Genomic DNA, 15,107 nt, shown 5'->3' on the forward strand with positions numbered 1-15,107 from the left:
CTACCTGCTGATGTAGATATTATCTACCTCGGTCAAAGACGCCGACCGCCTTCGTGATCCAAATCCGCAATACGAAACTCAACTAAAACACTACCAGAATAAAGCACATTATGCAACAAATCAAAAAATGATACAAACATGTAACGGTGTGGAATTACAACACTTTGTTAGATTGTAAGCTTTTGTCATCGTTACAAATATATCTACTCCAGTCATAAACATCACTAGTGCTCGCATCATTGCTGATGACTCCGTCTATTACTGATACGAATGATGATTTGTTGATGACATTATATACACCACGTTCGTATCAGGCTAAAACGTTTTCCGTGTACCCCTAATTATTGTACATTAATTTACTAAAATTAAACTGGCCAGTGCTTTGTCGTAGTTATAAAGTTGCTTCGGTATCGTCCGTTTGCTTGGGCTTATGTCCAATAAAACAGGAATGTGGGTTCTGTATCAATTAACGTAGACATTAAATGAAGGTAGATAAATGGCTGGCTGCCTTAGTCCGGTATAAAATAAAGTGCAGTCACAGACGCAAGTTATTGGTTCAAAAACCGGTCATGCGGAGCTCACGCCAGCTCTATAAATGTGATGAATTCCGCACCTTATCGTAAGGGTTCAAAATATTTATTTTACGGTTCCTGGCCTACTTCTTATTTCTACAATCTGATTAGGTAAAAAGAATTAAAACTATTCAGCAAACAACGCATGAGCAGTACCATAGGCGCCACAAGCCGCAATGTATTTACCATATTCATGTCTGTTAGCCACGCGATGGTTGACACTTTCTATCTGGAGAACCATCAGCTTGTGTGCTATTCGGATCATTATAATTGTGCATAGTATCTTATAGTAAGTAGTTATAGTACATGTTAGTTGTAGATAAGCCAATTTTAGAATCAATACCTATAATACTATATAATATTTTTTTTTTTTTTTTTTTTTTTTTTTTTTTTTTTTTTTTTTTTTTTTTTTCGGTCGGAGGTAGTTGTGCGAACATTGTTAAAAACTGCTCCAATTCGATTTTCGTTTTATAAATAGATAAAGTGGTAAAACAGTATATTTTAATGAAAATATATAAACTATAATCACTTCACTTCACTTGCCGGAATAAATTACACTTTTACCTCTACTACAACAACAAAAATGTCTGTGGAAAAGTTGAGCTTACAGGAGACTAGAGACGAATTTGTCAAAAGGATGCAGGACTTTGAAGGACGACTGCAGAAGGCAACTCTTACAAGCCCAGGAGTAGCGGATATTGCTTCAGAGTTTGCCATTTTTAAACATATGACGCTGAAGAGTCTACAATCATTGCAACACCAAGTTGACCTGCTGGCAAAAGAAGTTGATTTACAGGAAATGCGTGGTCGAAGGAAAATATTGCTTCTTCATGGTGTCTCAGAGAGTGATCGGGAAGATGTTAACTCAGTGGTATGCAGTGTCCTTGTTGATCAATTGAAATTGGTGGAGTTTTCAACAGAACACATTAGCCGGTGTCACAGAATGGGACGCATAACAACCAATGAAAAGGCTCGTCCACTTTTGGTTAAGTTTCGAGATATCAACACTCGCGACATGATCTGGTCCAATAAAACAAAGCTGAAGGGCACAAATGTTTCCATTTCCGAGTTCTTGACAAAAACTCGGCACGATACATTTATGGCGGCCAGACAACGGTTTGGTGTCAGAAAATGTTGGACACGTGATGGGTTTGTTCACGTCCTTGGATCCGATGGGGTACGGCATCGTATTAGTAGCATGACTGAACTGGGTAGAATTGCAGTACCAGGATCCCAACAGCCAGCTCCAGTTGCGGCTAAGGTGGACGTCGGCGTCAGCAGAACGAAACGGGCTCAAACCAGCAAGAAATAAGTCTTGTTAGCTTTGAATATTATATTCTACGGTTTGGTGAGTGAGTTTGGTCTGTATTAACATTAATATCGTTTTACCCACTTTTATTTATATCAAATAATATCATTTTTAATATCATTTCATTCGCTTTTTCTATTTATAATTCAACTGTAATGCGACCTACTTATTAAATGTAAAATAGACGGTAGATTGATTGGTTAGTAGTAGAAGTTTAATTTATCCCACTCAGGGAAAGGCAAAGGTATTGAGCCATACAGCCTAATCTCCAGTAATGTAATTATTAATTAATTTATTAAAGCAAGTAATTATTCTAATTTACATAGATCAATGTCAATATGTTGGTTGACAGTTATCAGATAACATCTGAATATTGGCTACATATCAAAGTTGTATATAATCTATGTTTCTATATTTTAAAAAAAGATATGAACTGTTACCATCCTTAATCTATGCTCATTACAGCTCCGGCACAGATAATACTAGTAATGAATGGATGTAAAGGGGAATACTCAGTACTCAGTACTATTTTTAATGTATACAATTTTTAACATGAATATTCTTATTATTATTATATTTTTTGTATTCAAGTTTATATTTAGATTTTCTTTTTATTGTACTTTTTTTGTATTCAAGTTTATATTTAGATTTTCTTTTTATTGTACTTTATGATTAAGTCAAACTTATAAATTTTCTGTGCCGGGATAGCTGTAGCTGTTTTCATTCATTTTTCAGTTACATTTACCCTAACCATTTACCATATTATTGTAACCTTTTAATATATCTTTACTACCTGTATGTATTGACAGGCTCACTCACCAAACCTGTGGACGAGTTATTAAGCGAAGTAGTATTATTTTTTTTATTTTCTTTCCTGATAACCGGCAGGTGGAGTATGCATGTACTCGTATTATTTTTAGTAATTTAAATTATATAATATATATTTATATATATTATTATTATTCTAATATATTATTATAACTAGTGTATTTAATTTTTTATATTATATTCTATTTTTTAAGATATTCATTTAGTATTTATTAGATTATTTATTTATTTTTCTCAAAGTATGCACAATTTATTTTGCAATAGTGACGAGGACATTGATAATGATGATTACTTCTCTGTTTCTACACATAATTCCTCTTGCAGCACTAACAACAGTTTCAATAGTTTGCCATGCCTATCGGATTCTTTGGCTGCACTGTTTTCAGATGTACCTAATAATCTCAACATAATTCACATTAATGCCCAAAGTATTCCAGCACACCATTCTGACTTGATTGTTTCTCTTAATCAACATAACATACACGCTATATTAGTTTCTGAATCTTGGTTAAAACCATGTCTCTCCTCTGCTTCCTACTCCCTCCCAGGCTTCCAACTTATACGAAATGATCGAACTGGCGGTGGCGGTGGCGGTGTAGCTATTTATCTCCGTTCTCATTTCACTTACTCTGTAGTTAGTATATCTGCACAGCCGCCCCCAAAGAATGCTGGTGAGCACCTTTTTATTGAAATCTCTCTCTCCCATTCAAAATTACTTCTCGGAGTCTACTACAGTCCTTCCATGCGCAATGACTATTTTTCATCTTTTGAAAAAACTCTCGAATCCCTCACTCCTTCCTACAATCACACAATCATAATGGGCGATTTTAATACTTGTCTCCTAAAAAAAAAATTCACGTGCTTCCACTCTCGTATCTACTGTAAAAGCTTGTAATTTAAATATACTCCCGCTATCTGCGACACATCATTTTCCCGACTCTACTCCTTCACTCCTCGACCTAATTATGATCTCATCCCTGCAAAATGTCGCGAGGCATGGTCAGTGCGCAGCGGACTGTTTTTCTTATCATGATCTGATTTATTTGTCTTACAAAATACGTTCCCCAAAAGCAAAATCTAAAACTGTTTTCCAGCGTAGTTTTGGCAGTATAAATGTGGAGAGACTACGTAGTGACGCAAAAACAATTGACTGGACACCTGTTAAAGACGCAATATCCGTAGACGAGCAGGTCGTACAGTTTAACAAATTGATTGTTCAACTGTACGATGTGCATGCTCCCATTAAGGCCATAAAAATTAAACACACTCCGGCTCCATGGATTAATAATGAAATTAGGATATTGATGCACAGAAGGGATGTAGCAAAGACTCGTTACAAGCATCGTCCCAGTGACGATAATAAGACCAAATATTTAAAACATCGAAATCGCTGCAATAGAGTGTGTAGGGATGCACAACGACGCTACATTCATGATTCTATTGCAGAACGAGATTCCGGCAAAGTCTGGAAGTTTCTTAGGACATTAGGAGTCGGTAATACCCAACCGAATAACATATATACTAACTTAGATGTTAATTCTCTCAACTTGCATTTTTCAACATCTCCTATAGTTGATGTTAATAATAAGACCAAAACATTATCAGATCTTTCCTTGCTTCCGACTCCTAATTATTCGCCGTTTGTTTTTAATCGACTTACAGAGTGTGACGTTAAGAGCAGCATTAATTCAATAACATCGAATGCAGTAGGTACCGATTGTATCAGTCGTAATATGATTATTCTAATTCTCGATGAGATATTGTCTGTAATTTGTTTAATCCTGAACCGCTCTATTGAAACTTGTGTTTTTCCAAAGTGTTGGAAAGAAGCACAAATTATCCCCATTCCAAAAAAAAAACAATCCTATCTCTTTCTCTGACTTGCGACCTATCTCAATCCTACCATTCCTCTCTAAAGTGCTTGAACGCCTTATTCATACTCAACTGACAAAATTCCTTACCCAAAACAACCTATTGAATCCTTTTCAGTCTGGCTACCGACCCGGTCATAGCACAGTAACAGCACTAGTTAAGATCACTGATGATATTCGATCGGGAATGGAACACGGCCAACTGACCATCCTAACACTCCTAGATTTTAGTAATGCATTCAATACCGTCGACTTTGACATCTTACTAGAACTGTTACACTCTCTTAACGTATCTCCGCCTGTAGTTGAGTGGTTTCGTGATTACTTGTGTGGACGTCGGCAGCGAGTTCGAATTAACGATGTGTCTTCATCTTGGTGCGATACGTTTGCTGGCGTTCCGCAAGGTGGCGTCTTGTCTCCTCTCCTTTTTTCAGTTCTTATAAATACTATATCAAACCAACTAACTTCTCTCTACCATCTATATGCAGACGATTTACAAATGTATACTCAGGCTCCTTTAGACGACTTGAACGATGCTATTGCATTAACTAACCAAGATCTCAAACATATAAGTAAATGGAGTAAAGCTTTTGGCCTTAAAGTAAATCCTTCCAAATCTCAGGTAGTACTGGTAGGTAGTCCTAAGCTAATCCAAAAGGTAGATTATTCAACGCTTATACCTATAACTTTTGGTGATGTGGTTATCCCCTTCAGTGTATCGGTAAAGGATCTAGGTGTAATTATTGATAGTTCTCTTACTTGGCGGCCACAAATAGAATTTGTCAGCAGAAAAGTTTTCGGATCAGTATGCTCACTTCGTAGACTACGTAATTTCCTTCCTACTGCTACCAAAATTACGCTATCCCAATCTCTTTTACTTCCAATTCTTGATTATGCCGATACTTGTTATCTGGATCTTACGGAGGACCAGCTTAACAAACTTGAGCGCCTTCAAAATGTTTGTATCAGGTTTATTTTCGGTCTTAGAAAATATGATCATATTTCCCAGTTTCGCGCTAAGCTCAAGTGGCTTCCTATTCGTTTTCGCCGGAATACTCACATTCTTTCACTGCTCCACAATGTCCTTTTCAACTCTTCTTCCCCTCACTATCTGAAGGAGCGGTTTGAATTCCTGCATACCGTCAATTCTTTTAATCTTAGGTCTTCTGAGGGCCTCCAGCTGAAGACTCCGGTACATTTCTCAAACTTTTATGACAAATCGTTTACGGTGCAAGCTGTACGGCTTTGGAATGCTCTACCAGTTTCCATACGAAGTATAAAATGTCTGGTTACTTTTAAAACAAAAGTTAAGGACTTTTATTTAAGCAAGTTGTCATCTCCTTAATATGTTTATATGTCTGCTTAGCATACTTATTTCTTGCATATTTTTCGTGAACGTTTATATGCATGTATGTATATGTGTGTATGTATGTGTATGTGTATATGTATGTATATGTGTGTGTATGTATATGTATGTGTATATGTATATATATGTATATATAATAATAAGTAAGGATAATTTTTATATTATTATATGTATTACATATCCCATATCTAGAACTAACAAATTTTTTTATCATGCCTCCTACCAAATTGTTTATAATTACTCCTCTCCATCCAAAGGTTGCCTGGAAGAGATCGCTCTTAGCGATAAGGTCGCCCATTGTTTTCTCATTGTGATTATTTCTTGTGATTGTTTGTATTTATAATAAGTTTACTGTTGTAATCTTTTGGAGGAAACAATAAAGAGTATCTATCTATCTATCTATCTAATACGGCTCTGTACGAGAATAAATGGCGCCAAATAGTCGGCTGATGTCAGTATCTAATCCATACAACCTAACCTAACTGGCTTACATATTACGGAGTCGTTACACTATTTCTGGATATCTACTCTTCATATAAACGTTGCCAATAAACTGAACAACAATAAAAGGGTAAATGAATTCTTAAAACATCGCTTGATATTCTTGTGAGTTAGGGGAAACAAATAGTTTCGTCTCTAAACAGTTTTACCACTTTGAAGTCCTAATTCACGGAATGTAAAAATATTGATGTTTTTGGCCTTTATTGACCTTTATAGCTCTACTAGGCATTACCTGTTGAAGTGCTGAACAGCACTTAAATTCTAAACTGTGAAGAAAAATTTTTAATCAACTCTTGTTTTCTTCAAAGACTTGGTACTAGAGCTATATTCAAAATGGCCAATTATGTATCCGTGAATTAATACTTGCAAACAGGATCATAAGAATTTTTATCATGAATTAAATACTACTGATCATAGGTGCCCCCCAAAAGACTGCCATAACAGGCCGTCCTGCGTTACCTATTTTTACCTACTCTCAACAATACATTTAAAGTTGTTACTCTATATGGCGGTGTCGTCCTTACACAGGTTCTATACTGCCGTTACTTGTATAGATTTGCAATTTAGATCTGCAACTACTACATAAATAATAAAATTTTTGTTACTGTCAACTTAAATAGCAATGACAGGAGTTGACAGGACAATGCGCCATCTATTTCAAGCTTTCACCAGCCAGCCCCAAGCAGTTTTCTGTTAGAAACCGTAAAATGTGCATCTTTATGTGTTGAGAATTGTTAGAAGAAATTAGCGTAGTTTCCATACACTTAGTATTACGTACTACGTATTAAGTAGTTTCTAAATTATAACATTTCATCGTAGCCATTTTTCTTTAGCAGACTGAAAAAGAATATTAAAGACAAATGAGCAACTTTGATTGTATTGATTTAGATTACATCTTGCATACTTAACTGTTTAATCTGGGGAAAACAATTATTAGTAATGGGATTTAACAGTCCTATTACTAGCAATATTACTGAAAACCATCGTTACGATGGGCCAACGGACCTGCTTAATCCTCACCTATCATCCCATCACTAGTGCCCGCCAACATATTTTCATCCTTAAAAAAAAAATGTTTTAGCCTCATTTCTCTAGGTGTGCAAGCATCTAAAGTTGCATAAGTATTTACAAGCCAGTTCATATGCCAAAACTTTTATATGCGTATGTGATTCACCAGAAGGAATAGACAATAAATTGCTTGAGGATAATCCGTGAAGATGCACATCGCTTTTGAGCGTGTTCCAAATATCTCGGTTCCCTGAAAAACGGTGTTTACAATCTAAATAAAATTCAGCAAATTATAATACCCCGAAATGTGTTCACAGTCGTACCCTGAATCATAATGTTTATTGATTGAAAATCCTGTCACCTTTTAAAACCACCTGTTATTTTATATGCTGATATAATTTATGAGCGGCTTCCAAAATGAGCTGGTTAATAATTCGTTTGCATTTTTTATTGTGTGTGGGTGTGTTAGGTAATCTTTACCAAATATTGAATTAATTGATTATAAATTTTGTAATCGATAGTAGGAAGAGGAAGACCGAGGAATAACTACATGGGACAGATAAAAGAAACACTAGGTGTCATGTCGTACAGGGAGGTCAAGGATATGGCCAGGGATAGAGCTAGCTGGAAGAAGATGCATGAATTAGTTGCACCGACAAGAGGAAACTCTTAAATGAAAAGAAGAAGAATCGATAGTTAGGATCCTATGTTAGTGCCACATTAATTTTATCATGAATTAAAGCTATTATTAGAGCTATGTTTACCTTCTTTAATAACTTCATCACCATATCAGCGGGTAATTGTTCACTGCTGAACATAGGCTTCCCCCTTGAGTTGTTTTGGCAGTAGTTGCTACATTTGGCAGGCGAGTTGGCAACCGCAGTTAGGCTTTAGTGATGTTTTCAAAGGGACGCTCCTGCCCATCCCTCGACTATTAAATTCCCTTAATCGGCTCTTACGACACCCACGAAAAAGAAAGGAGGAAGGATATATTATTTTAACTTGAAAACTGAATTGTAAAATAACAATATTTTGCTTCAGTTACCTATATACTTATCTGTCTTTATGAATAGCTCTTATCACTTATCGCTACTATATAATTTACGTTTTAAATTGATAAGTTAGAATTAATTAATGTACTCGTAGGTAAGCATTTTTATCGTAGAAAGAGAATCAAATTTGAACACTTATGGCACAGTAAACCTTTTCACTATTTTTAACATTAATTATATATTTGATACGCTGTGTGGTCCCGGCATAGAATGGGCACCCTTTCATTCCAGTGAATGTCGTAAGAGGCAACTAAGGTAATTTAATAATCGAACGATGGGCAGGAGCGTCCCTCACTAAAGCCTCACTTTAAAACCTCACTAAAGCCTAACCACGGTTGCCAACCCGCCTGCCAAGCATGGCAACTACTGGCATAACCCCCCTTATGGGAGAAGCTTACGTTCAGCACTGGACAGTTAACGACTGATATAATAATAATAAATAATAATTTAATTTGTAAATCACGTCGTATCTTCATTCCATGTTTAATAATTTAGCCCCAAATAAATAAAGTCGCCGTATTATGTTTTTTTTTTCTTAATTTTATTTTAATTACCAGAACAACAAAGGTCACGCTCTATTCATAGAGTGAAGTCTGAAGTCCAATTCAATTGAAGGCACCAACAACTAATGACGATACGATAGGATGATGTTGCGAAGCAATTGCTTCGATTAATTGTTAGAAATACGTGGTAGCATCATCGAAAATGGTATAAAAACCATTGAAGCAGCTCGCACACGGTGAATGAACACGTAGCCATATATGATTGTATTCCGCGTTATGTATACTTCTTTGATTCGAGTTAATAATTAAAAAATAATGCCTACATTAATTGAGTAGGAAATAGATTCGATGTGGTATTCGTATTGTATTGTTTTGATTTGATATTTAGATTAGTTTCATTTTCATTTAAGAGTTTCCTCTTGTCAGTGCAACTAATTCATGCATCTTCCTCCAGCCAGCTCTATCCTAGGCCATATCCTTTATCTCCCTATACGACATGACGCCTAGTGTTTCCTTTATCTGTCCCATGTAGTTAATCCTCGGTCTTCCTCTTCCTCTTTTGCACTCTATCTTTCCTTCTATTATGCTCTTAAAAAAATCGTCATGTCGTATAAGGTGGCCCAGCATTTTGCCTCTTCTATTCTTTATTATTTTAATCAATGTTCTCTTCTCGTTTACTTTTTTTAGGACTTCCTCGTTCGTTAGTTTTTCTGTCCAGCTTATCCTTTCCATTCTCCTCCATGTCCACATTTCGATTTAGATTAGTATATATTTTATAATCATAATTAGTGTGAAGATTCTTTTTTTCTTTATACAACTTCGAATGGCAAACAAGCTGACGGCCCATCTGATAACAAAGTGGTAACCGTCGCCTATAGACGTGAGCAGTACCATGGACATAACAGAGTATACTGTTTCGCCCATGATACCTCCCATGCGTTGCTATTCCTGAGGAATCAGATGTTATTCCTCTGTACCCAGTAAATTCACGCCATATCCCACCCTTCAAACCGAAACACAGCCATGCAAACACAACTACTTCACGGTTGAAATACGAATGGGACAGAGGTATCCAAGCAATCGACTTTTGTACAAAGTCTCCCTCTGGTAAAGATGCCTGTGAAACTACATTCGCGTAGTAAAAGTACATTTCTATTTTTTTTAATTAAAGGACATGTGTTTGTGATATTTTAGTGTATGAAAAAGTTTCGGATCTACCTGTCATATTTTTATAATAATTTGTAAAAATATGATTTTTGTGTATAGATAGACATCAAATGGTTAATAAATTTAAGATTGTGTTCTACAGACATACTTTAATTTTAACTAAACTACTAAACGAATTTTGATAAAATTTCTATGAGATTGTTGGAATCAAAATACGCTGAAATTATTTTAATTAATTCATTTATTTTACAAGAATGAGAAATTCACAATGACACATATGAAAGTTGGTGGAGGAAGCAGGAACGGAAACAGATCGCCGTGTTACAATGCTACATTAATCAGTGTTTCCATATACAAAATTTACATTGTTACTTTATGGTTTTAAAATAAAAAATATTTTATGTTAAGATATAATATTGGATCTTAACAGAGATCAATCTGAAAGTATGTCCTTTTAGATAAAAAAAAATTCCAACTAGGTTTATAACTGATAGAGTTATGAGGCAACAAACAAAAAATAATATGCTGTGAAAAATAAGCACCCGAAACACTTATATATATATATATATTTATATACTATATATAATAGAAATATATTTTGATAAAAATAAATTACACGTGCAAGAATCAAATAGCTAGACTAGAGATTTATGCTGTATCAAATCGCAGCTTAAGTCAACTAAGATGCTTAAGCTAAATACTCATCTCACAATCGCGAACCAAATAATTATGAAAAAAAAAACAAAAAACTATACAAGTCTTTTTTTTTTAAATCGGATGAATATAACAGCATAAATTAGTCGAATACGCTCTATTTTTATTGCGCTGTATAGAGTCATATCTATATTTTTGCATGCAGTGCAGTAAAGAAATTGTTTGTTTATTAACAAGTTTAATAATTGTTAATTTAGCACTGCACATACTAGGTTAATGTGTCGCCCCACCATTTTTGTCTTATTTATTTATTTTTAAATACTTAATCTTAATTTCCTGTATTTGTATTTAGTATATAAGTTCATTTTTATTTGTTAATATTGTCAGTTATAATTCAGTTAAGAATCACAAGTTACTGGAAAAACACTTCTACCAACCTCGTCGTCCTAATATAATCCGCAACACGCTGTATTTCAATATTAGTTTTCGATTTTGATTTTTTTTGTAAATCAATGATTTTAACACACATATTAAAGCAGTGACCTAGTTTATTTAAAACAACATTGTTATTACAATGTCATTTTGAATAAATTACAATATATGCTATACGGATAAGAGATTAGAGTTCAAAGTGTCGGAATACAACAAATATATTTAGCTAATTTTTAGGGATGTTTACGAGTATATGCGATGGTTACTACTTTCTATCTTTTTATAAGGCCGGCAGCACACTACAATGTCTTTGGTGTTGTGGGTGATCGTGGGCGGCGGTAGTTACTTACCATCAGGTCAGCCGCACGATCGCTTCCCTTCTGTGTTGTAAAAAAAAAGTGAGACGTGAGCCTTGGCTATTCTGTTGCGTAAAAAACTAGGAATACCACATTGGGCTATACATCACACAAAAATCACTCACAAATCACAAAAATCTACATATCACAAAAAGTTATGAATGCTATAAATGAGCATAGATATAAAATAATATAATCTTTATAATCTGTCGTCGCGTGTTTTTATTGCTTTTCTAAACCCACACAAGGTACATTATTTATCTATAGAATTTTATATGCCAAGATAAAAATCGTCATAACATGTTTTCCATTAAAAGTAATTCTAGAGACTCTATAGGTCGTTTGTCAATTATTCACGTTCGAGTCCACTGGCCACTGCCACAACCCTGGATGCTGAAGTACGAATTCAGGAAGGTGTTAGAATAGTTTATTTAATTAAAATTATCATTAGGAAAGCAGTAGGTGCGCTGGCGCATAACGTATTAGTGGTAAACGAATCTATCAGTAGAATCGTTATCTTTACAGAGTTCATGAGAGAGAATATGTTTTTTTATGGGTGAGAATAGAATGGTAACCCCGCCTGCACTATCGGTATACGCTGGTGGGATACCTATGAGCGATGATAGGTGTGGATGAAAGCAGGTCAGTTTTTCCATTGTGCCGTTTAGTTTAATGAGAATCAACCACGATGGTTTCCAGGGGGAACCGGGTGGAGATTAACTCAATAAGGTATATTGTTATAAGGCTATCAGACCTCATTATTAACAATCCCCTTCCTCCCAAATATAATGAGGTAGCGTCATTTGGTGTATTGTTTTCCCAAATATATAGATAGAAATACGTCAATAGATTCGTTTGACTCTTGTCTGTGGAGGCTGAATCCGCATAGACAAGAATCAAAAGTATCTATGGATATTTCTTTTAATATAATTACCCTTTTTTATACAATGTAAACAGTCTAACAGACTGTATTTATTATTATAAAAAATATAGGTAAGGAAAAGTAGCTCCGTTTATCCCTACTGAACACACAATGATAGGGACAGGTGGAAAAAATCCACTTTTCCCCATCTTTCCCCACTAGGGGGTAACCCTAGTGGGGAAAGTTAGTAGGGACAAATGAAACGGGAAGTGACACTTTGCATCATTTACAAACTGCACTCTGTTCTTAAGTGCGTTACACGCAAATTCAATACATTCTAATCTACTCAGTCGTTATACTCAGATAAATAAACGAACAAAGTTTAGTGGGTGTCAACTATTTCGTTTGTTTCCACAAACTCGCGGTGGGTCCACTGCCGCAACTGCTCCGGCGCAGGTAGGGGTGATTCACCCCGCATCCATTATTCATCTTCCGACACTCCGCTATGCAGCGTTCCAATGCCTGTTCTAAATTGTTGTATTATTCATGTAGCCGCCCCGAACCAGTAACGGTCACTAAGAGTCGTGTATTATCGGATTTGTATCGTTTACCGCGACATTGCCGTGATTTATTTGCTGTCCGCTGGCGCCGACTCGTTTAATTCTCATTCTGGTACTTTATTAGGAGCATTCATACTGGTCCCATACTTAAGTGTGGCAACGATGGATATATCTGTCAATTCGGATTACAAAAATTGTTTTTTGTTTTTTTTTTTTATATATTTCCGATTGGTTAGTTGAAAAGTAGTCTGACAGCGAATTATAGTGATATGGCAACCTCAAATTAATCTTTCAATTTTTAAAAACAACCAATCAGAAGTAGAAAAAAAAAACAATCGGAAATATTAAAAATTCAATTATTTTTAAATATTGACAGATAATTCCGATATTGCCTGACTGGCACACTTTATTTGATTTTGGTATGAACTTTTATACCACTACTCGTCGACAGTTTCACAAATTATGTATTTTTATTATATCAATTTCAAATTTCGAATCCATTATGAAATATCCACTTTATTTTTGTTATGGTAAAAAATTAAATATTTATGCACAAATTGCCAGGTGTATTTTTAAAATGAAGTCTCTCATTAGATTGTTATCGTTTTTTTTTACCATGTTTTGAATTATACGGGGCTTGGTATGCTGCAGCTGAGTTTTAAAAATAAGTTAATGTGGATATCTATCATAAAATATATTACTTATTATTAGTGATTTTGTGTATGTGTGTGTGTTTTTAATGTTTACCCCTCAATTTTCATATTAACCTTTTGTAGAGATAATAGATAGGATTTATTTCCGTTTATTCTCAAAATCTATTTTTTTTCAAAAAGTAACTTTATGCAAAGGTAATAAAATCTTATTGAACTTGTCACAGAATAAGAAGAATTAATAGAATTTTTATTTGTACTACTATTGGGCATCTCTAGATGGTCTCATAATTGGGAGAATTATTCGTTTATTATAATTTTTTTTATACAACTTAGAATGGCAAACAAGCTGACGGCCCACCTGATGGAAAGTGGTAACCGTCGCAATTATTGGTTTATTTACATTTTTATTTAGACTAGTGGTCACCAGTGGTCGAAATTCGACCATGACATATATTGTAATAAATATATTTATTACTGTTATGTTTGACATTCAGTCAGACTATAGACAAATAATATTAAAAACAAACAATATTAATCTATTCTTAATTTAACCACAGACTTTAACATAAACAAAACAGACATATAGCCTGTTTGTGTGAAATACATGATAGTGTGTGTAATGTTTTTTTTTTTTTTATCGATACAAAGTATTTGTTATGCATAATTAAAAAAAAAATATTAGCATTCTGCACTTCTTCTTTATTTAAACTATAAGTGTGCGAAATTTCATACGCCTCTGTCTGCACAATTTTCTTAAAAAAGGGTACAAAGTTTTTGCTTTACGTATTAGTATAAAGATTATAATTTTTTTACGATTAAAGACTCTTCTGTTTCGTTAATCTAATTCTCGTTTAGTTTTTATTGTCGTAAAATACAAGTACAGTAAATATGTACTTTTTTTTTTTAATGGATGATAATGGAATGGTAACCCCACCCGCGCTATCGGTATACACCGGCGGGACACCAGTGAAGGATAATAGGTGAGGATAAAGTAGGTCAGACGAATTCAACAAGAATTGTTCACGATGGTTTCCAGGGGGAACCACGTGAAGATCGACCTAATAAGGCATATTGCTAGCAATGGGGCTGTCAAACTCCATTACTAACAATCCCTTTCCCCCCAGTAAATATGTACTAGTACGTTATACTAAATCTACGGTAGATACGAATTATTATCTGTACCAACATATGTGAGAGCCACAAGGCACTGTGAGGTGGCTTTAATGAATAATCCAGTGATTGTGTTTGAACAAGCGTTTCTCTTATTAGTACAGTTGTGTTATCCGGCGGTCTCGCGAGCTATTCAAAATTATATGACATTGTTTCACCAGTTACCAGTGAAATATAATGCTGGTTTCAATTAAAGAATGCATACTGTTTGATACACGCTGAGTTATTTCCATATTTCTATTC

At 34.8% G+C, this 15,107-nt stretch overlaps 2 protein-coding genes across 3 annotated transcripts in view; both read left to right on the forward strand.

Annotated features, from left to right (window-relative positions):
- LOC113523072 (uncharacterized) overlaps positions 1 to 15,107 on the forward strand; it is a 126,981-nt gene that overhangs the window by 20,148 nt on the left and 91,726 nt on the right. The gene's annotated exons all lie outside the window — the stretch shown is intronic.
- Positions 988 to 2,402, forward strand: LOC113518715 (uncharacterized). The gene has a single exon (XM_026903682.3). It carries the CDS (start codon positions 1,156 to 1,158, stop codon positions 1,882 to 1,884), a length of 729 nt encoding a protein of 242 aa, XP_026759483.1. The 5' UTR covers positions 988 to 1,155; the 3' UTR covers positions 1,885 to 2,402.

This window comes from Galleria mellonella, unplaced genomic scaffold, assembly GCF_026898425.1.
Source record: "Galleria mellonella isolate WM207_F2 unplaced genomic scaffold, CSIRO_AGI_GalMel_v1 utg38, whole genome shotgun sequence".
Classification (NCBI taxonomy): domain Eukaryota; kingdom Metazoa; phylum Arthropoda; class Insecta; order Lepidoptera; family Pyralidae; genus Galleria; species Galleria mellonella.

Excerpts from the sequence above, each read along its gene's own strand:
- LOC113518715 (XM_026903682.3), top strand. The coding sequence starts at position 1,156 with ATGTCTGTGGAAAAGTTGAGCTTACAGGAGACTAGAGACGAATTTGTC.